This window comes from Lontra canadensis, unplaced genomic scaffold (assembly GCF_010015895.1).
Source record: "Lontra canadensis isolate GAN:19392208 unplaced genomic scaffold, GSC_riverotter_1.0 scaffold22, whole genome shotgun sequence".
NCBI classification, from domain to species: Eukaryota; Metazoa; Chordata; class Mammalia; order Carnivora; family Mustelidae; genus Lontra; species Lontra canadensis.
The window spans coordinates 8,687,226-8,710,606 of record NW_022631016.1 but is presented as its reverse complement, the minus strand read 5'-3'; the positions used below and the strand labels follow the sequence as shown (position 1 = coordinate 8,710,606).

The 23,381-nt window shown below is 43.7% G+C and overlaps 1 protein-coding gene across 4 annotated transcripts in view; it reads left to right on the top strand.

The window, feature by feature from the left end:
• The window catches only part of CTNND2 (catenin delta 2), an 895,372-nt gene that overhangs the window by 527,429 nt on the left and 344,562 nt on the right, over positions 1-23,381 (top strand). For all 4 annotated transcript variants that reach the window (XM_032861879.1, XM_032861878.1, XM_032861875.1 and 1 more), the window contains one exon: positions 14,473-14,667. In XM_032861879.1, the coding sequence (XP_032717770.1) occupies positions 14,473-14,667 (195 nt within the window). The remainder of the gene's footprint in view (positions 1-14,472; positions 14,668-23,381) is intronic.

Sequence of the window (23,381 nt, the reverse complement as noted above, 5' to 3'; positions counted from 1 at the left end):
GTCATTTTAGCATCCCATTATAATAAGTTAGTGGCTGGACCTGGAACTAAGTGTTTGGGATGCTGGGTGGCCCAGAAGGCCTACCTGATGTCTTTTCTTTTGATCCACAGAAACTAATACCTTCCCTTCCCACCACATGGCAGCCTTGTTAGTTAAAGTGGGGCAAACAGGTCTTTTTTGTACCTTTGTAGGAAAGTGACAACTTTATGTAGAATTCTAACAAAGCCTTTCCAGTATCACCGACACTTATATGACTTTAATTAGGAAAATATAAATTAAAAAATGAGACTGAGTCTTGGACAGTGGTTCAGGATGGCACACTCTGTCCATGCATCAGGCTCCCCTCTGTCCAGACCCTCAGAAAAAAAAAAAAAAAAAAGTACAAAATTACAGTGGGTAAGCCCTAAGAGAGACAAAAACACAGAAACCAGCAGGCCATAAATTTTCTAGAAAGCAAAATAGATAGGACTGATGAGCAATTAAAACATAGAATTTTCTCCCAAGAATCAGCTCTGTCATCATGGCGGTCTTCTGTGAGTTCTTAGACAGGCTCAGTTGTCAGAGTTGAGCTGGGATCTGGGGAGAGACATGGGGCTAACGATGGAGGGATTCACTGGAAGTCGGTGCTTGCCCCAACTTGAAGTCAGCTTCTTCCTCCCACTCACATACCCTCTCTGCTACCAAGATGGTGACCCTGCGGCCAGTGCTTACTCCAAGGGAAGCACAGGCGTGGTCTCCTGAAGAAACTGGACAAACTGAGAAAGTTAGGCTCTGGCTTGGCTGCGGGTGGCCTAGACGAAGTTTGAATTACACAGGCATGTGGGCGGTGTGCTGGAACAAGCCTGGGCTGCCCTTCTCCCCCTCATGCTCAAGGAAGGACGCCAACCCTCCCAGTCATGAATTCTAACTCAGGGTTGTTTAGTGGGGAATACTTCCATTTATGTTGTAGTAGGAGAAACAACGGCCTGGTTTTTCTTTCTCAAATATGATAAATTAGTAGGGATTACTGAGGAGTTGGGGAGAATTAGTGACATGAAAAAAAAAGAAATAGGAAAATGAACCACCTCTCAGAAGAAACACATAATTTACAGAATAAAAGAGATTAAAGGAAACAAGGAAAAACTTTAGAATCGGTACTGAGAAGGATTTAAGAAGATTTTGTGTTTGTTAAATAAGAACTGGCTGATACATGAGAGGATCAAAGAACAAGAAAATCTTTATAGGCTGCAAAAATATCGCTTCCCAAATAAAACATTTGATAGAATGAGTGGGAAATAGTCAAGGAAATCGAGTCCTCAGAAGGTAGCCATATAGGGAAGGAGACAGAAGCTCTGAGAGTAATGCAATGATAATGCACACAAGACACAGCCAAGAAATCTAACACTGGAGCCCCGGAAAGAGAATGGAGGGAAGCAAGCTACCCAAGAAGTAACATGGCCACCGTTCCTCAGGGCTGAGGGACCTGTACCTTCATAGGAAATGCTCTCCTGCTCAGAATAGGACATTTCCCCATTCTATGCCATGAAATTTCAAAGCCCCAGCATAAACACCCTAAGGCCACTGGAGGTAAATAAAACAGATGCCTCCAGATTTGCATTAGCAACACTGGTGGAGGGGGAGGGGTAAAGAACAACCAGGTGATGCCCTCAAAGTTCTGAGCAAAAGTTATTTTTAACCTGAAATTTATACCTAGATTTACCCATCTAAATTATCCATCTAAAGGCAGAATCAAATATTTTCAGCCTTGCTGGTACCGATAAAATGGATTTCCTATGCCCCTTTCCTAGAAAGTTGCAGCATTCGGTGGATGTGTCCCAGGTGAATAAGGGCATAAAACTCGAGAACACGGTGCCCAGGAAACAGTGCATGCTGACCAGCAGGGTGGTGCGGAGAAGTCTGGGGGTGGGGGGCGGGGGGAGGACATAGCTGGGCAGTAAGCTAGCAAACAAGGAAAGGTGGGACCTGCCACCTACATGTTGACAGTTGTCAATGTTGGCCTAAGTCCCAAAGAGTCTGGGTAATTTTAGTATCTGAGGGCTGAACGAGTGAAAGAACGAGGAAGAATAATGAGTGTAATTGCAGATGAGGAAAGAAGAATTGCTCTTGCATTGCTTTGGGTTCTACAAATCCAGGAGGCGATGGTTAAGAGCATGGTTGAGGCCAGGGAGACATGTGTGTGTCTGTTACTAGTTGGTTCCATCAGTTACCTTAGATAGTTGAGTTCAATTCAACAAGTCTTTCCTGAGCTCCTGCTTTGTGCTGAGTGTTCTAGGTGGTGGACACACGTCTGTAAACAACAGAGGCCAAAGGCCCTGTCCTCTTGGAGGTATGGTCTACTGTGGGTCAGATATCCTATAGTATGAAGAGTCATGGGGAAAAAGAGTAGGGATGTTGGAGGGTGGGGCAGGTGGGAAGCTCTCCATGATAGGGTGTCTATTGAGCAAACCCTTGAAGCAATGAGATAGGAAGCTATGTGTGTATCTGGAGAGGAATGGCCCAGGCAGAGGGAACAGCTAGTGCAAAGGTCCTGAGGTGAAACCATGCTTGGCCTGTTTGGGGAACAAAATGGGCCCTCTCTGAGATTGTGTATCTTTCGGTGGGGATAACAGTACTGTGACAATTACACAAGACATCACAAGGATCCTATGAGATGGAGCACTTCCTACCACTTGTTCATTGACGCACCCACAGTAAAGGACTCAGTGGATTTTAACTATTGTTACTGTGGACAACCATGGCATCAGCCAAGCTCTACTGGAATGTCAGATGTAAATAAGATGGAAGTGATCATTTCAGGGGTCTTTTAGGACTGGAAGGAGGGTAGGAGTGCCATTCGTTCCAAAGTAGCTTATAATGCTATGTCGTTGTGATACGAGCTAGGGGAGAGGCCCAAGGCCTGGAGCATCCCAAAAGGCACATCCTGATGGGGAGATCAGGAAAGGAAACAAGTCTTGGTGGAGGCAGCATCTGAGGTTGGGTTGAACAGAACACCGCTGTGACAGATGCAAACACAAGAGACCTATAGCTTGGGAGGGTCGGGTCTCAGTTATGAATGAACTGTCCAGTGGTGATGAGTCCTGATGGCTTTAAGGTCAGGCGTGGGCGCTGACGGCATGCCGGCTGCACACTGTCCAGGGTCTGCTCTCCTGCATTCCCTCGGAGAAGGTCTGACCACATTGGGGAGGCACTGGGGAGCTAGTGACAGCTTTCCTGAGAAGGATTTCTTTATCCCACTTTAAAAAAAATCTTTTTATCATTTTTCTGAAAATTTTACCTATATATCTATTTGAGAGAGAAAAAGCATGAGCAGGAGGAAGGGCAGAGGGAGGAGCAGACACTCCGCTGAGCAGGGAACGTGACGCTGGACTTGACCCCAGGACCCTGAGATCATCACCTGAGCCAAAGGTGGCTGCTTAACTGATTGAGCTGCCCAGGTGCCCTCACTTTTTTTTTTTTTTTTTTTTTAAATAAGGGGTCATGAGACATTTTTTGAAAGCATAAATTATCTGGAAGGCCCTGTAAGCTTCTTTTCACTTGAGGTCAAGGATCCCAGAAGGTTGCACGTGGACATTTGAGACATTGATTGGAGGCAGGGTGAGGGTGTGGGGAAAGTTTGAAGAGAAGCAGATTAAAATGGGACCAGTTCTGCTCCCCCCGCCCCTGAAGTGGACCAGCTCACGGGCAATTCCCTTCTCCCTCTTTGAGAACCAGACCAGGCTATGTGCCACCAAAAGCTTTGCTGGTCCTGAACCCTGAGAATCCATCTCGTGTTTCCTCAGCACTGCAGATCGGAGAGGTGGCAAGCAGAAACGGGTGTCTACCGGGCAGCCGCTTTGAGATATACTGTGCCATTGGGGGAGGGGAACGACAGAATGCGAGGAGACTATGTTTGGAGATGCACACAGAGTAATTAGGTCTGGAAGCCAGAACACAGGTGTACTGTTTGTTCTTGGCCATGCCCACGGTGCTTTCCTGGCCAGGTCCCCAGGACTCAGCCATGGGGAGAGCCTGGCGGATGTCCCACCCGGGGTGAGGGATTTCTCCTGCTCTTCCAGTCTCCGTGCTGCTGAACTTCATGTCAGCAGGACAATGGAGGTAAAATATTCCTGGGTCAGTTTTCATTGATAACTCCTTTTAGGTTCCAGGTGTCAGTTAATTTGAGCAAACGGACATCCGTGCTCGCCACTCACTTCACATGGGAGCACCAGTTGGATGGTGCATGTTAACGGAGAGGTCTACCTTAATAAACACAATGCGTTTCAGTATTTATTTTCTTTTTATCTAAGCAACCGGGATTATGTGGAGACCAGCTATTTTAGTAGATGTACAAATAGCCTTAAATAATTAATAACTTAAACATCTCTCAAAACGCAGTTTGCAGCCAAGGCTACATCAAAATCCCTCCTGCCACTGTATTTAACTAAGGTGCATTTTGCAGTTGTTAAGAATTTGCCCTGTATTTACTTCATGTATATATGTTCTAATACCTACATTTTTGCTGATCATATTTTGCATATTAAAAATAGGACAAAAATTACTATACGTACACTTATACACTTATATATTTATATACTATAAATACACTTATGTATTTATAGATACATGTAAAATTTTGCATTTCTCGTGGAATAACTAACACGAAATACCTGGACTCTCTAAAGCCTGATCCCACATGCATTTGTATGTATTTATTGTGGTGCTGGGTATTGCCAAAGAACTGATTTTGATACGAAGCAGAAAATACCCTGAATTACCTCGCAGTCCAGGCGGAGCATTTGAATCGTGGGCCTGTGGGCTCTCCGAGGGAAGCTAATGAGACCCCTGCATATTTCAGAACTCCTCAGCAAGCCTCTTCTAGTAGGTATTCAACAAATGCATTTCTCAAGATTTTAGTTTTAAGTGACCTCTCCACCCAACGTGGGGCTCGAACTTACAACCCCAAGATCAAGGATCATGTGCTCTACTAACTGAGCCCCCCCCCCCCCAGGAACCCTTCCACAGATATTTTTGACTGACCACTGTCCGGTGCAGGTGTTACATCCCACTGATAACCGGAAGTCGTCCGTAGCCTAGAGAGGAGCACAGCGATTCCAAGTTCTCAGAATGAGGGAGCCATTAAAAATGTACCAACAACTGCCAGAGAGACTCAGTTCAATGCCTCTCAAACATCTTTAAGATAAAATGTCTGTTTCCTCATCTCTGAGTTTCCCAAATCTTTAGAAAGTGGCTTCCTGGTATCTTTTAGGCTGTGGTTGCTGCATTCACAGAGGCAAGGACAGCAGTTCGTGGAATGTCACAGGCCGACCTATAGAGCAAACAGCTCTGTACACAGCTCTCGAGAAGAGATCATAAAAAACAGATTACGCCTATTCTGTGGAGTCTGTATACTGAGGACCTGGCCAGGATCCTGCAGGTAGAGAAACTTGGCAGCAAAGGGAACCCAAAGAAAACTATTTAATTATTTTGGTTGAGTGGACTTTAGTGGTCCCTCAAATTTCTGCTTGCTCTATAAGTATCTTCAAATAAATCTGATAGCATTGATTTTTGTCCTGTTGGGCTTCCTAGATGGTGTCTGGGCACACAGGTGCTGTGCCATTACAGAGGTCCCTTGCCCACATTGAATCTCAGCTGTTGTCTGCATTTCCTGGTGTTTCTGACTTCAGCCTTTGAGCTCCCCTAGAATGGACTGACAATGTGATAAAGTCAAAACCTCCTTTACAAGATAAGCTTCCCTTTAATAACTGATGCAGAAAAGGGAAGTCTGTATACATTTCTCTTTAGAATGAAGAAAATACACACACACACACACACACACACACACACACACAGGTACTCGGGTCTTACACTCATACACTCAGCTGGTTAGAAGCTTATCATACTACGGTCCCTCCATGACTGAACCAATTAGTTGGTCATTGTTGACATGACCAAAAACAGCCCCCATCACCTTGACAGCCTTCTAGCAAATACATAGTATTTGTTTTGCAATGCATGAGTCAACACAGATCGATTTCTTTACTGGGAAAGCATTACCTACATCACTACCAAGCCATACGAATTGGTGGTGCAGTCGTAAATTCTTTGGATAAAGAGAATGGGTGAGAAATAGGGTGGGAGAATTATAACTACACAGAGGTCTCATCAGAGTTGCTTTGTATGAGGGAATTAATTTTTTAATAAATGGAACGGTATTCCAGTGATAATTATGCATATAGAACGTAGTTACTGATTAGATTCTAAAACACACAATTATTAAAGCTTTTAACCAGAAAAGAATCAAGAAAAATTTTTAATCCTCCTAAAAACTATTTATTACACAACAGAACGTCTCTTCTCAGACTCTCTTCTTACATGCCAAATATTATGTCAAGTAAAATGATGAAAATTAAATAAAGTGTTGATTCAAGGGACTTAAAAAATGTAAATATAGAGCATGAGTAATCTGTGAAGCAGTCTACTTGCATCCTCCACCCCCCATAAATTATGTTGAAAGTCAATGGTATCTTCTTCTGGAATTACCAGCAGAGCCTCTTTGTGGGTGTTAGTCAGATACATAAAGGAGTAGGAGAATGATACAGGGAGAATACATTTTAACTTTGCATTATAAAAGCTAAATGATCTCTGGAAAGGAATTTGTACAGCCTCTCTGTGGTATAGCTAATTCAATCTGATTTAAAAAAAAAGACCTGAGTTTGAGATGCTGAGATGCTAAACACCTTAGTTCATGTACATTACAAAATATTTAAAGCACTTAATGAAGACAACTACTTAAGCCCACTTTTGTCTGATAAAGCCTTTTTCCTTATCTATCCATTGAGAGTTCCTCCTGTGCCCTTCGATGCGCACATACAACAAACAATGAAAACTCTGCTTCAGTTCTGAAGACTTGTGGTCTTTAGAAGCCAAAATTAGTCTGTCTGTCCTGCTTTGCCTCTCAACAAAAAAAGATGGGTCAGGAGCACCTTGTTTTGGCTTCTTTCCATGGAAATATCCATCGTTACCCATAGTAATTAGGTCCTGAAGCCAGACCACAGATGTACTGTTCGTGTATTGCACTGATGGGGTATTGAGAAGCAGCTGTCGAGAAATAAAATGACACTCATTGAATTTTATCTGCCTTGTTGATAGAGAAGAGCATCTATGTGAATATGAGACTGGCCATTAAAAACTCTGGCGAGTGACTAATTAATAAAGCACCAAATCATACACCGCTCTGCATCACTAGTTAATTAGGACAATAGGTAGCCATGCGTCCGGCTGCTGTCAGTTCCACCCAGAACAGGGCTTTCATTCTCCCGGCGGAAATATAGTTAGATGCAAATTTTAAACAGGAGACCCCCTCCGGGGTAAAATTAGCATTCACAGATTAAACTTGTTTACAAGTTAATGTCAGAAGACTTTAATTACAAGTCTGAAGGCAAATTACCGTTGCCCTTCTATACAAAGGTGTTACAATTCACAGTTCACCCCTGCTAATTTCTTATCTGCTATGTGTCTGCTGAGGACTTGAGGTGTCCAGGTGGAGTGTTTCTGGATGTCATTCTGTCAACTTCTTCCCGAACGTCTCTTACTGGGATCGTTGTGGTTACAGTGAAGTTACTGTCAGAAAGATTTCTCAGTGTTCACAGGATTTGTGATTGTCACTGCAAGGGCCCCACGCTCACTAGAGGTAGGAAATCCGGCATCCCCCAGCCCCAGTGTCCCTGCCCAGACATCACATGGCGTTCAACCGAAAGACATTTTCTGAGGACCCACAGAAATGAGAGGAATGGGAGAGGCAGGAAATGCCCTGCAGGGTGTGCATGTCTGTAGTCTGTGAACTTGGCAGGGGGGTCCTTCCTGCAAAGTTCAGAAACTCCACCTCCCTCCAAGAGGGGTTACTCCCTCCCGCCACATTCAAGAATGGATACTTCTATGAATGTTTTAAATCTCCAGCCTTAGGGACTCTGCTGAAGACCAAATCTTGACATGCATTCTTCAAGACCCCAAATCTGGCCCCAAATCTACCAGCTCTGACCCTGACCATTGAGAGCTAGAGCCATTCCTAGAGACACCTAGGAAGGGTTTGAGCCCTTTCGGTCCCTGGGCTCATCCCCTCAGGTCCTACTTCAGTAGACTGGAGTGGATCCCCGGCAGCAGTACTGTTAAAAAGCCTTCCAGGTGAACGCCACGTATGTCCTCCCAGGGTTGAGAAGCACCGAGCCGAACCCGTACATAGGCAGGCTCTGTGGCAGGCAGGGAACCTAGATACCTGCTTCCCCAGAATCCACCGGGAAGCATAGCAAAGCAGGAAACACACTCCAGCCCACCCAGATAACAAAAAGTCTGCCCTCTGCAGGAAAGATGTTTTTGTGGTTTTTTGGGTTTTTTTTTGTTGTTGTTATTGTTTTTGTTTTTCCCTTAGAAGCTAGCCTTCTCACAAAGCCTTTTACACATCCCTTAGTGTCTGGGCCTTGGGCACCTAGAACTAAGATCAGTCACTCTGCAGCATCCCACGTGGGGAAGCCTGACCCCAGCCAAGGCAAACCAAGGCAGCCAGTACGATGCCCACATGTAGCGGCCAGCACAGCCACACGCTGAAGCCAGGTTCCAGGGTCCATCATCTGGCTACACCTTGCACCTGCACCACTGTTGAGACACTCATGCTTGCTTCCTAAGGCTGGGAAAAATCAGGAAACCATATGGCTGCAGAAGGATGCCAAAGTTGAAGTCCTCTAAGCCATCGAGATAATGTGTCCGCAGCTAAACCAGGATGCCCTGGCTTCTCAAAGGATGGTCTGCAGACTAGCACCACCAGCATTGCCAGAGAACTTGTTAGAAATGCAGAACCTCAGGGCCTCCCCAACTGCCGCTGAGTCAGAACCAAAATTTTAATCAGGAGACCCATGACGATGGCTTTCGAAGAAGCCCTGAAATACATGGCTATTTCATTTGGAGCTACTTTTTACCCTGAAATAAAACAAAAGCCGGCAACGAGGACAGGTGCCAATCCACCATATTTAGCTGCCGTGTGTCACTGGTACTGGTCCCCATCTTAGGTGTGTTTCGACAGGCTCTTCTTTAACTTGGTGCTGGGTGTGGTTTTTGCCATAGTACTCCATCCTCTCCACTGCTGACACAGAATCCACGACAGCAAAAAAAACAAAAAACAAACAAACAAACAAACAAAAAAAAAACAGAGAAACGGGCCACCCTAAGAATGCAAAGATATCAGACATCACTCATTATACCCTGTGACCACTGTCTTGCTACTTTCCACACACCAGCCTGTCACGAAAGGAATTAGACAAAAGAAGCCTGTTTTTCTCACAGCTTGGGAAGAAATGCTCGTGGTTGGAGAGGAAATCCAAGAATGAGGGACACCTGCTATTATAGGGGACCAACTCCCATGGGCACCTGTATTGCTGCTTCCTGGCCAAGTGATTTTCACTTTTAAGTTATTCTCCATGGAAAATACTGGGGTCGCAATAGATTACAGTATTTGGTAAGAGGTGTGCGGAGGTTTCATAATTACATTAAGTTAAAAAGCCCATCACAAAGTGACTGGAACAAATCCTGTGTTTTATACCTTGTCAGAAACCGCATGAGCATTTAAGTCATTTGTGATAGCAGCAAAGTTTCCATTGTATACGAAAATCTAGGATTTATGAAGTCGATGAAACAGGGGGGCATCTTCCAAAGCTTTCCAAAACAGACTTTCCACGGAATCAATTTATATCATAAGATGGCCTCTTACGTTGAAATTATTAGGTTCCAATGCAGATTTTATCATTCAGTTTATATGAATTAGTAGTCTCCCTTCCAGACATCTGTCTGAAATATGGCTCATAGCCGGTATAGGAAATGTGTTCATATATTTTAACATTTGCAACAACTTAAGATGTCAAACTAATTCACTGAATTAACGATCATTTGAAAATGAAATTTAGCACATGGATGTAACTTGAGGTACATAGGAAATCTTTTGGGGCTCCTTTAAATACTGAAATTAACTTGTGAATTAGCATCAAAGTAGGGAGTAGGTTTTGGAATTTTGATTTGCATCAAAAGCAAAAACCAAGAATTAAACAAGCTAAGTCTTTATTATGGCAAGGTATCCCTCAGATCTAGGATGTAATATTTGTATCTTTCAGCAATTTACTTAGCACACATTTATAATACTGAATTGTTAACCAAAATTGCTTTTTATTTCTAAAAGTGCTTATTTCTTGGTATCATTTTCCCCTCTTGAATTTCATCATGACAAAACACTAAGCCAGAATTTTTAAGAGTTTCAGAATCCACAGAATAATTCTTCCATGGCCATAAACTACCCAAGAGCGCAGGCCTTTTGCCTGCATGGGCCAAGCTGCCTGGCCTCGTCACTCAGAGATGTCAATGTATCGTCAGGGGTCATATCCCTGAGATCAGTATTTGGATAAGGAAGAGATGTAGTGGCAATCTGCGAGGGGAAAATCTCTTCCCATTCCGAAACCACAGCTCTCTTTGGAATTTCTATTCTGCCCTTCCGAGATGCAGTTTCACTAATAAACATCGATGTATGAACTAGATTCACAATTTTTAAGAAAACTGAATGCTGAGATTTTACTTTGGACTTTCCTGCATAGCCCAGGAAGTTCATAGCTCTTTTTCTGAACATAGTTCTTTATCTCAGAAATGAAAACCCTTGTCTCGCCTCCGGTTCACACTCATGTTGAGTCGGCTTGCTCTGGCCAGCTGAACTTTGTGTCATTTAGGTCTTCATTTTCTCCTTCCATGTCTTTGCCAGTGAGCTCCTGCAGCTGGCTCCCGGATTGGAAGAGAAGAGACCAATGGCAGTATGTCCTTAAGAACCTAGTATTAATATATCCAAATGAAAACATGCAGATGCTTTTTTCTTTGCAAGAGCAAGTGAATTCACATGAAAGGGGAATAAATTAGTACAGAGATAGAAGAATGCAAATGGATCCCAATGGAAACCAGAATGCACTTCTTCCATTCTGTCCAGTAAAGGAATTGGTATAATGTAGTAGTAAATTATATTATTTGGAAAAAGCAAAAAATGATAAATTGAGTGTTGCAATATATTAGCTATTTTTCTCTCTCTTTTAAATATGCCTATCTCCTTTCTCCCTAGTTTATCTAGAACAGGCGTCTCTCAGAATCATGAAGTGAGGTGTTGCCCATTAAACACACATTGCCTCTACCTGCTTAGAGGGACCAAGTGTGAATCTTATGGGGTTGTGTCCAGGAATCAGTCTTTCAAAGGGTTTTCCCCAGATGATTCTTGGGGAAACAAATGAAGATTTGAGAACTAATCATGTTCTAAGGAATGAAAATTCAAAGACTGTGTGTGTGTGTGTGTGTGTGTGTGTGTGTGTGTGTGTGTGTAAAATTTGGGCTGAATACTACGTTGTGCAGTTCTCATGAGCTTTCCAGGTGTGATCTTCCATCGAATATTCCGACTCCCCTTGCTAATGTGGTTGCTAGTATTGTGAAATTGAGTTAAAAAGAAAATCTGTTCAGCTCCTACAACCAGTTGTTGTCCGAACTTACGAAGTGTCCATACACTAACTGTGTTTCTTTTTAAGGACAATATGGATTAAGTAGGTCCTAATAAGATCACTTCTATAAATACCATGAAATGAATCTCCTACAGAGGGCCTTGCTCATGCTGCTGATTCTCTCTGAGAAACACGTGGGTCTTCCTCCACTATGGCTCTTTCTCTGGCCAGGTTAAGTTTTCTGCTGAAATGCCAGATAAGCAAAAGGAACTTTTTTGGGCCACCTTATCAAAATAGTAGTCCCCCCACCAACACCTTGTCTGTTCTCCCCTTACCCTACTTATTTTCCGTACCTCTATCTCTGCACCTCCTTGAGTGGGATGACTTGTTTTCAAGGCCAGGGACCTTGTTTGTCTTAAGCATCCTGGCATCGTCCACTTCTTGAGGTTCCCCAGACACCTGGCCAATATGTATTGAGTGAATGAATCTCTTGATTGGTAAGGATTAACCGGTGCATAGGAACAGCACATATAAAATTCAGCATACAGAAATTTGTTTGCACCTCAGTCTAGAAGTGATAAAGGTCTCATATTCCTGGTCAGATGAAAACAGTGCCTGCCAGACTCTGACCCAAGGAAGGTGTGGTGTGGAGGAATGAGACAAGCCCTTCCAGCTCCATGATCATCTCCCGTGTCAAGGACTCCCTACAGATCTGTTGCTGGCTTCCTCCTGGATCAGCAAATGTTTGCAAGCTTTAATTTGCAGATTTAATTTATGCTTTCTAAAAAGGATCACACCTCTTCTTGGACATTTCAAAATTTCTTTGCCTTTTGGACTTCTTTCCTGAGATCTTTCCAATCATCCATTAAAAAGCAACACTAAGGTAAACTTTAAGATTCTTGCTCCTTGCCTGGGACCCTTAGTCATTAATGTCTGATTCGTGGTTCTAATGTAGATTTCCTCAATTGCAGTTAATGCTTATAACAGAAGCCCTCAGATCACGCCCTCAGATCACGCCACCCTTCAGAAGATCATCTGATCCTTTGGTTGCTTGTTTTGGGTGTTTTTAGAGACTTAGACTCAAAGAATGGTGATAAAGTTACAACTCTAAATCTACCAGTGATGGATAACTTTCATTTAACTCTACGACATTTGGATACAATGACTGTTTCCTTGCTTTTACACTCGTTAAGTCTTTGGCAATATTATCAAACCCTCCAGAAGAAGGAAGAATTGACAGCAGGAACTCAAGGCATCCCGTCCTTAAATATATTCCTGGAAACTATGAACATGAGATAATATTCAGTGTGATGTTGGCATTTGATAAATCAGATGCAATGAACCTAATTATGCAAAACAGTTATTTTGAATCTATCATTCATCTGAACGCTGTCTAAAACAGAACTTATTTAATTACTAGGAAACGGAAAGGTAAGGAACTTGCTAGCTCTTTTCCTTCCCTTTCCTCAAAACATTCTGTAATTTTTATTAACACTGAATTCGTAGAATTCTCAGCACTGTCTCAGTCATTCAGACGTGCTCTGTTTTGTTTATTTAAACAACCTGTGTAAAATCTACGGTTAAAATGGATTTCTCTGCCAGCAACTTCGGAACTCTCAAATGGGTTTTTCCTCAGAGATTCTCGGTGAGAGTATTAAAATCCTTGGGGTCACATGATCCCGAGGAAGCAGGAGAGTCGCTGAGCATTGAAGAATTTGATGCTAATGTGGTCACTAGGGAAAACCTTGGACCAGCTCACAGAGACAGAGCTGCCCACAGACACCAGCGACATCAAGGAATTCCACAACCCCGTTGCTTCAGACTGGAAGGGAGAGCTCCGAATTCGGGCCGTCCAGAGGCAGCTGGCAGCTGAATCCCAGCATGCCTTCTGGATCTCAGCTTTGAAGACTTAGCCGAAGGGTCTTTCCTGGCACCAGCTGTTAGCCGCACTGGGTTCTTGTGTGTGCTCTCCGCTCACCATCATTCGATAACCATCTCTCCTTGCTGTCCCACATCCTTCCTGGTCCCTCGGTGTCCTCCAGCCCAGCTGGCCCGGTGGAGAACATTCTCTGGGCACTTCGGCTCCTCTGATTCTGACAGTACCTAGGGGAAAATATTGGCTCTCAGTCAGCGTCTTCCTGCCTGGGTATCAGGTCAGCCTCTTAGCCCTCACGGAATGCTCTTTTGCTCATGTCTGCAGAAGCTCCCTGGCCCACAGCGTCGCTTCGAAGTGACACCTCTCCCCATACAATGCAACGAAGTGACACAGATGATGATTTACAAAGACTACCAGGTCCGGGGTGCGTAGCCTCAGCTTATGAATTAAACCAGTTAGGGACGGCCCTTTGTGCCTTTTTCAGAAGAGGGTAAACTACACGCAGGCACTTCGGTTTGGAGGCGGTAAGAGTAAAAATGTGACTTGCGTGTCTGTTCCTTTAAACTCTGCTTCTCTCAGGGAATTAGGCCGTTGTAGGTCAGGATATTCCAGTCCATTCATTCTCCAGGAGGAAACTGCTGACTAGAAGGAATTCTGCTTCACTTTTCAGGAACACCACCAGAACGGCTTGCCGTCATGGCTTATTCATTGGGTCATCCTTTCAAATTATCATTTCTGCAGCAAACTTGAAGGTGCAAGGGCTCTGGGATAATAAGAGGTTTTTGGGTCTGAATGGTCCGCCCCGTTCCTTTAGTGAGGAAGCCGGCCACGTTCGGTAGGCCGAGACAAGCCGGCCTTGTGCTGGGTGGTTTTATCTCCGAATCATTATCATCCTTATAGGGAGATCAGGTTTGGGAGCCGAGCGAGGCAGCTGGGTGATGCTGATAAGCCGATTAGCTCGACATATTGCTGCCATTTCATGTTATTCATTTGATTTTCTGCAGATTTCAACATTTCTGTGCAAAAAAAAAAAAAATTCAAATATGGCTTTGCTAAAGCGAGTTCTGTTTGGACGTCGGTCGGGGCTCAATGTCGCCTGTTAATTTCTTTCAGCTGGGTCGCGGGCCTCGTACAGCAGCCAGCACGGCCACCTGGGCCCAGAGCTTCGGGCTCTGCAGTCCCCGGAGCACCACATAGACCCCATCTATGAGGACCGCGTCTACCAGAAGCCCCCTATGAGGAGTCTCAGCCAGAGCCAGGGGGACCCTCTGCCGCCAGCACACACGGGCACTTACCGCACGAGCACAGGTGTGTATTTAAGACACGTCTGGGTGGCCTGTCCGTAGGGGCGGGGACATGGGGGGCAGCTCGGGACCCCATGAAAGGGCTGTGTGTGTGTGTGTGTGTCCCCGTCCACATCTGTGCCCTCTCTGCTCACAAGCATATGGTCTGCTTCTATCATTAACGTCTGGGATGATAAAGAGAAACCAAGTACGACTCGTTTAGCTACCTGAAGATATTTTAAATGCAAGAAGTTTAATGAGGGTTGTATGCTTCTGTTATCTAACAGGCACACTGAAAGAAAGAGTACTGATTTTTTGTATGTCATCATCCACATATTTAATGAATTTAAGTACTGCAACAAAGCCTCGTCATTACCCGGGATATAAAAGGCATGTGCCTAAGGCGTCTAAGTGTTCTTTAACAATAGCCTCACTAGTTGGCAAGCTTGGGGAAACCGTAGTTACTAAAAATGAAGCATGTCTTGTAGGGCCAACTGAGAATTTACTTCATAGACGCTATCAGGTGGAATCAGATGGAATTATTATTTAAAAGTCGAATATTGACAGTTGCCTATGATTCAATCAACCACAGGGCTCTCCTGGGTTAAATATGTATTTTGAATTGAGCACAGCCACAGGCTGGGCGAAGAAAGGCAAGTGTTTTCCAGAATATGTAGCCATTTGCAAAATAACCGGTCAAATGTCATGATTAAATGTGCTAGAGAGCCTTCATCTAACTACAAAATTGATATAATTAAGATGTTGAGAACTACACTTATTACAAAGCCTCCCATGGCTAAGTAAACTTAGAAAATATGATGCTGCCGGTTTGCACACAGCAGAGCTCTGTCCCTCACTTCAAATGACCCGTGTTACCCTGGAACAGGGCCTCGGGCATGGGAAAACTGAAGCTTTGATCCAGAACTTGGCACACACCTCCCTGCATCTTCAGACCATGGCAACTTCCAGTAACCACAAAGCAGAGCATAGCAATTTTGTTAACTGCATTATGATACTAAATTACACGTTTTGAAATGCAGGCCAGCGAAGTTGCTTTTATGGTTGATTATTGATATGTACATTTCAGTGTTTTACTGCATCATAAGAAGAAAGGCACAAAATGGCTTTCTTTCGTTTTTGACATCATAAATGCCATCCAATGTTAATAATACGTATCTTGGCTCAGATGCAAAAGAAGACCCATTTATTCTTCTGTCAGAATTTTCTCATCCTTTGGCCTGCTAGAACCACTCCTGTCTGAGGTTGGGCTATTTTAATGTAGAGCTGGCCACATATTAGTCACAAAGGTGGTTTTATGTCCACGGACCCCTTACAAGAGACAGAGATAACCTCAGCGATGCTCAGTATGTAATTTGTGAAGACACGGACCACAGAAGGGATTATGTTCATTTCTCTCTCCTGTATTCATAGGCTCTTAGAATTCTTTTCTTAATAAACTTGGGGGTTTTGCAAAAATTTATCTACACTAAGAAAAGAGTACTTCATTCTTCTATGTCACATTAATGACATGAGATGTTCATACTTTAAAAACCAATTAAAACAAAACAAAACTGGTGTTTTCTCTGAGCTCAGGGTCTGAAAACTCCAGCTCTGGGCCAAACCCGGCTGGACCACCTGTCTGAATCCTGCTCATGAGCTAAAGATGATTACTACCTTGTTAAACGGTTTATAGATGGAAGACGGGTAATATCTTCTGATGTGGAGAAGTTATAGGAAATGCAAATTGCAGTGTCTATAAAGTTCCTGGAACGCAGCCACTCCCATTTGTGCCCGTATCATTTCTAGCTGCTTCCAGGCCATCACAGCTAAGGTGTAGTTGTGACAGAGACCATATGGTTGGTAAAGCTGAGAATGTTTACTTTCTGGAAAAGTTTGCTGACCCCTGCTCTAAGCCATCAGCAGAGCACGGCGCTGAATGAAAGAACAAGGGCTTCATCCTTCCTATGAGGGAAGGCAGCAGGTCCTCTAAGTGTATCCGAGAAGAAGATTTGTTTGCCCGAGTTTTCTCAGGAACAGTAATCTCTGCCCCAGCAGAGAGCTGCTGAGGTCATGACATCTGGATATCCAAGACCCCACCCCAGCCTGTCCTTTTGAACTTGAGGCATTTTTGAGGACATCTGCTGATTTATGTAATAATATGGAAATTTCCAGAAATGCATGGATGGATGGGATGACAGGTGGGGAGAAACCGCCTCTCTCCAGCTCCCAAGTATAAAGCCACAGGTTCTTCCTCTTCAGCTCAGGTTACTCCCTGTTTCTACACTTAATGTATTTTATTTCATATCCTTACACTTTCTTAGCTAACCCCGTCTCTATCAGAACCCACATGTTCGAGAATATGCCGTTACCATGGAGGTATACCCTTTCCTTGTAAATTACATAGGTCTTAGACAATATTATCAAATTATATTTAGTAAAAGTCAAATTAACAGTTAATATCAAGGAACTTTCTAAGATTGTTTTCCTGTATTCGGGAGGTCATTTTCCACATCCGGTATTGTACACACCGCACACTCGAGACCTCTGGTGCAGGACTTTAAGAGGCTTCTGAGGCCAGAGCCGATACCCCGGTTTCTTTGGAGGAGAGGACAGTTTCTTATAGACCTGTTAGACTTGAAGTGTTAAGGGCCACTGACTTCTGGCTCGCATCCGTGGCTGAGGTGGTTCGAGGCACCCGTCTCCTGTCTTAGCCCTTGGGTAGCAGGACACTGACTGGATTCTCTTCAGTTTGACCCCTCAAGCACTTCCAGATGATACCTCAAGGAGAGTAAGCCAAGGGGCTGAAGGTTGCTTGCTCTTGTTCAAGTCTTGTTCAAGACTCAGGAAGGAAGACAAATGGACTTGCCTAAAAATATTAGGAAATTACAAGATGGTGCCATAGTATGGAGCGGGTGAGACAGGAAGACAGAGCACGTAGCGTGGTGCTGCTTCCGGGAATTGTTCCACATTCTTTGAATGTATTTACAAATCCTCAGAACCACCCCTTAAAGGAGGTACTGATAGGACGCTCACCTTACAGAACACAGAGGCAAGCAATATGGGGTCCTCTTCTCAAGGCCACACAGCTTATGTGGAGTCCGTCTTCAAACCTTCACATGCAGGCAGTCCTGCCCTGGGTCCTGGGCTCTTAACAGCCATCTTGGTTGGAACTGTGTGTGTTAAAGTCATCATTTACAAAGAAAATAAATACCCATCCATGTTCATTGTGGTTTTTGTATCCTGTCAATCAAAGAGTATCTGTTGAAGACTCACCATGTGCTAGATACACGGGCAGAGCCAAAGAAGCTTCTACTTACTCCTTGTCATCAAGCCCATTCAGTCTCATTCCATAATGGAACATGAACATAAGGAAAATTAACTGGCCATGGAAGGTAATATCTTAAGGGTTAGAACATTCCAGATGAAGCTGAAGACAAAGTGTGAATAAAAACACTAAACAATACATAGTATCTTTTAATTCCCAGATAACCCATAACTCCTGGTTGTGCCTTAGGTAACCTCCCCAACCCCCACCCTGGCCCAAAACCACGCTCCCCTGTTATCCGGCAGCAAGTAGAGGCTTGGCAGGTGCATGTACTTCATCCGAATCTGCCCTTGGCCATTGGGCACTGCAGCTGTGCTCCCCGCTGGCTCTGGTTCCCGGACACTGTTCTCAGCTCTGTGGCCTCTCTCCTTTCCCTGTCCTGCCTGGCCCTGTGCTGACCCTATCCCTGCATCTCCCTTACCCCAAACACCATGAAGGCTTTCCTCAGTAACAGACTATTCTAGAGCTGAGAGACATGGGGAGATGGATACATGGAGACACTCAGGACACAGCTGCAGGAATTGAAACTGAGACCTGTTAAAGCTTCCTAAACTTCCCCGCCAAAGGGGGTCCACTGGGAGATGCCTTCGTTAGCTTTCCCCCTCGGACTCAGCCTGCCGCCATCCTCATCCATCCTCCTCTCTGCCTGCCTCCTCCATGTCTCCTTGGCCGCCAGAGCAGCCACTCACCCCTGTTACTTACTGAAAGACTGATTTAAATCTCAGACACCCAACTCATACAAAGACAACGATCCACCTTTGGGTGTGCCGGAAGGTCTTCTGGGCTTTCTCAAACCGAAAAGCTACCTAACCACATGGTGAGAGGTCTTACACACGTGTGCTTACGTACATGTTAGGGAATCGGGTGCTACAATCCTGCTTCTGGCCTCTCTTCTGCTCCAGCCTTTGGGAGGTGAAACATACAAACGTGGTCCAGTACTCAACTGGAAATCTGTAGTACTTCATTCTGCAGAACGGGCAGGGCTGGGCCAGGGATCATGGTCTGGAGAGGGTCTTCTGCTCCTGACACCGACATTTCATGCTTCTGCACCCCAGCCTTTGTGAGATGAGACCTTTTCCCCCACCTACCTCCAACAGAAGGGAGCAGGCTCTGAGGGTGGCCTACTGGCCTTCCTCGGCCCAGACATGCTCTAGTAGGAAGGCAGAGGGCACGTAGAGCACCTGCCCGCATGCCTGAGGACAGGATTGAGAGAGAAGCCAGCATCGTGGCCCCAGAGATCCAGCAGCCTCCGAGAAGGTAAAAGAGTCACTTCCTGAATCAGCAGCATTATCTGCTCAGCAGGGCTCCCCAGAGAGCATCCCCTCACCAGACATGACAGTCACTCATTTCTTGTGGAGCCAGGAAATGAGGGAGGGGAGGCCACCATCATTGTCCCCTCCGTGTGCAGGGAGGCGGAATTGTGGGAGCTACAGCAGAAAAGGCAGGCCAGTGAGCCCGATGGTGGCAGGAATATGCCCACTTGCTCTTACGGGATCTCTACCCAGCATCTGACGCTTTACTTTCTGGCATGATGAAAATTTAAAGAGGCACACTTTTAACTTGGATGTCTGTTTAAATAAAACATACCTTTCATCTGGGATAAGGCTTGTCAAAACTGGAGCTTATATAGTAAGAGGCAGAGCCAGACAAGGAATATGGGATCTTCTTGGGCTTGCTGATGGTGAAGTCTATTAAGCAGAAACTAACATGAATTTTTGTTTCAAACTCAAACATACCAATAACTGTCAACTTAGGAGTCATGTGATTAATACAGATGCTTGACTCTGACACTCCCTTCCTCCCCCCAAAAAACATCTTTCTAACCTAATGAAAATGGCCAGTGTTTGCTGGACTGATGGTCACAGGAATTCACTTTGGGATGAATGGGTTTCTAAGTGAGTGGAGAAAACAGGCTTTCTGCGATGAACGTGTCAGTTTGTTTTTAAGAAAGAATGAACGATCAAAGGTATATTGCAAGGAGAAAATCTAAATATCTTTGAGGTTGACAAATACTACAACAGAAAAAGAAAGAATGTGATGAAAAATTTGCACGTATGGAGAAAATATTTTTTAAAAACTGAATTTTCTGCAACAGCAGCCAGTGTTTCATAAAGTTAGAGAGGCATTTCATAGACTCTTCCTATCCATAAAATTTTACTACTGTTGTTCAGTAACATAACAACATTTTCCATTAAAATCATCATTAGGGTCCACAAAAACGTGGATTATTAGCATTCATTACTTCTTAAATGCTTTTACTTCAAACTGTAAAAATGATTGCTTCCTCTTAGAACAAGTCAAATTAGATCCTCCAAAACCTCTTGTTTTTGTTTTGTTTTGACTTTTTTTTTTTTTTTTAAGTCTAGAAAGTCAGGAGCACATTATTACCCAATTGGAAATTTTTAATGAACCCAATGATAAGTATCATCTTAAAACCAGGAGAAGCTTCCAGATGTTTCCCTGTATCAAGCCACCTAAAGTGTAGTAAATAAAAAGTGTGATTGAGCTCAGCCGAAGGAAGACATCGTGTTTGCCGTAGAAATTGTTTATTGGCAAAATCCAGAAACATCCACATCCACACCAATCATAATGATTCTGTAACTACCAAAAATTCTGCAACGCCTCTTCCCACAAAGGTGACCATTGATGAAGTTAAACGGTGGTGTTAATACTGAGATCTGAGTAATATATAGAAGTGTTGATCACTGTATTGTACACCCGACTCATCTAACACTGTATGTGACCTATACTGGAATTAAAATGAAAATAAAAAGATTCCATTAAATTTACCCTGGAATATTTTCCCTCTGAGTTTAGCATGGATCAGCTTGTGCAGAGGGCAGAAAATTGGAAGATGTTCACAATCAGTTCTAGATAATAATACTGCTGGGGGTAGAGTGACTTGAGTATCAGGGGCCCCTGAGTCCTAAAATAACAGACTTGAACTCTCCTTAAGAGAGTTCATGGCCAAGTTCTGGGACCTGTTGTCACCTAAGCCATCCTTACTTTCTGAGCGTGCTGAGGAAATACTGTTTAATTGGCTTATTGTGTGCTCATTTTCTATTTATATAATGAGTAGAAACTTAATTTAGGTTTTCCTACCTCCGTATATGCAAATATACAGAAAAGCAAAGATAAGTAAGACAAAAACAAAAATTAGTGTTTTTTTTTCTTTTTGGTTGAACCTTACCTTATATCCGCCCCCCAGGTTTCTTCATGTGCCAGATTCTTATATTTTATTCTGTTCTCCTTTTTTGATTGTCAGTGAAGGATGGATGTAACCATCCATCATCATCAAAGTAGAAAGCCTGATGTATTAAAAAGCGTCCTCTTCCCCTCTTTCAAGCGAATATAGCAAATAAAACATCCCCCCCTTGTACAGTAGACCTTTATTTGTGTAGCTCTAAGGAAAACAGGAAATTTCGTGAACTGCATAGATGTCAGGGGAAGTATCAAGTCAGCTGCTGAAGAGGCTGCTTTTAAAATCTCCCCAAAGAGACCAGCAGCATGGTTCAGCGAGCGCTAAGAGCTTCTTGAGAGGAGAAGGGGCAGTCTGCGGAGCAGGTGGGAGGTGTTTAAAGAGCTGACGAAGCTCCTTCCACCTCAGTGGAAGATTCTGTGGAATTGAGCCATCCTGTAACACGGGTGAGCTGGTCAGCTGAGCTGTGAAGCTCAAATAAGAGAAAATGTGTAACCAGACAGAAATCCAGGAAGCGTCGTGTCCAGGGAAGTCTTTAATAATGTGGCCAGTATCTGCTTAGCCATACCAGTGGATAGCTGTGGTTTGCTGAGCCACGCTCAGGGCACAAAGGGAGAATTTACTGTATAATGTTAAGTCATTTTCCTGTTTCACCCTTAAAAAAAAATGACGCTGTCTTGTTACATGACACGTGGCTAGTCTGAGATCTCTTAGATTCTCACACATTTTCAAGATGATCCCATGACCTGCGCTTGAATATGGGGTGTTTTTCTCCCCATTTGTGCTGCCATTTTACGTTATTTTCGTTGCACTGATCAGTCTCGTTCCTTTTTTTTTCTTTATTTTTTTTAATTCGGCAGGACCAATTTGAATTCTAATTTTATGTTTTTAAATTCTCATCAGGTATCCTGCTTAGAGTGACTTAAAAGTTTAACCTGGGGATCCAGGAATGATCCTTCGGCAGGGCCATTTATCAAGGACCACGAATGCGATTGTGATTTTCTAATAAGATCTTTTTGGAATTTGTTCACCCCCTTAGATTTCATAGTCCACCCTCTTTTTTGTTAATATAGTGATACCAGTGATGAAACTAAGATTCAAACTGCTTTAAAATTAGAATAACAATAGGTATCCCTATTCTTCGATTTTTCTAGAAATGAACAAAGTTAGATTTTTCGGTGTAAAGAATTTTTCTCAATATTTTTCTGCCTATCCCAGTAAAGTCAACTTAAGGAAGAAATGGTGAAAATTTACACTCATTTTAAACAATTCTTCAATATAATATTCATGTTAATTCCTGTTATAAACCCGCCTCTCCCTTGTGCCTTTACCAGACACTTCCCTTAATTTTAAGCCTCTTATAAATCTTCTCACAACGTAAGTAGTTCCTGAACATGACGTTTGAAAGTTTTAAGCCTCAGTCCAGTTTACATGGTGGTTAAAAGTATGAACTCTGGAAGCAGGGTACGAGGGCTTGAATCCCTTCTCTAATGATATACCAGACAAACTCAGGCAAGTTACATAATCGTTCCGTGCCTCAGTTTCCCATCTGTGAAGTGTGAATGACATGTTCACTCTCATATAGGGTCGTTGGAGGGAAAAAAGCCCTGGCAGGAGCTCTGCACTCTGATACCCAGTGGCAAGGGTCTTCACCCCAGTACAGTGTGGACAATCTCTTTTTCTAATGTTAGCTGATTTCAACATTGTTGATAGTAAAAACAGCCAGAGCTCCTTTGTTCAACACTTTCTGCATATGAGATGCTTAATGCCTCTCGTGTGTCTTTAAAGCCAATAATGGTCCCAGAGGCCCTTTTGTTCTCTTTGTGCCGTAGTTAGGAAGCTGGAGCTTACAAAACTCAGTAACTCACTCATCCGATCCCAAGAATTGCCCAGAAGGCCTGGATGGGAACCCAATATGCTAACTACAGAAGCCAAGCTCTGAGTGCATTCCATGACCTGACCCTAAACGGGCCAAAGGGAAGCGCACAGACGAGCTTACCTCTACTCATAAACTCACCTCCACCTTGTCTTTCTCCTCCTCTACTGGGATGTTGCCTTCCTGGTTTTGCTTGATAAACTGCATCTCACAGCCCGCTTTCCCATTTGAATCCAGTGTTTTTAGAGTCTTAGCTGCTGGGAGTGCCTTTTTTACAACACTCATAATATTCTCTTTCGGTTTAAGGTCCCTTGAGAGTTTTTGGGCAGGGCTGGTCAA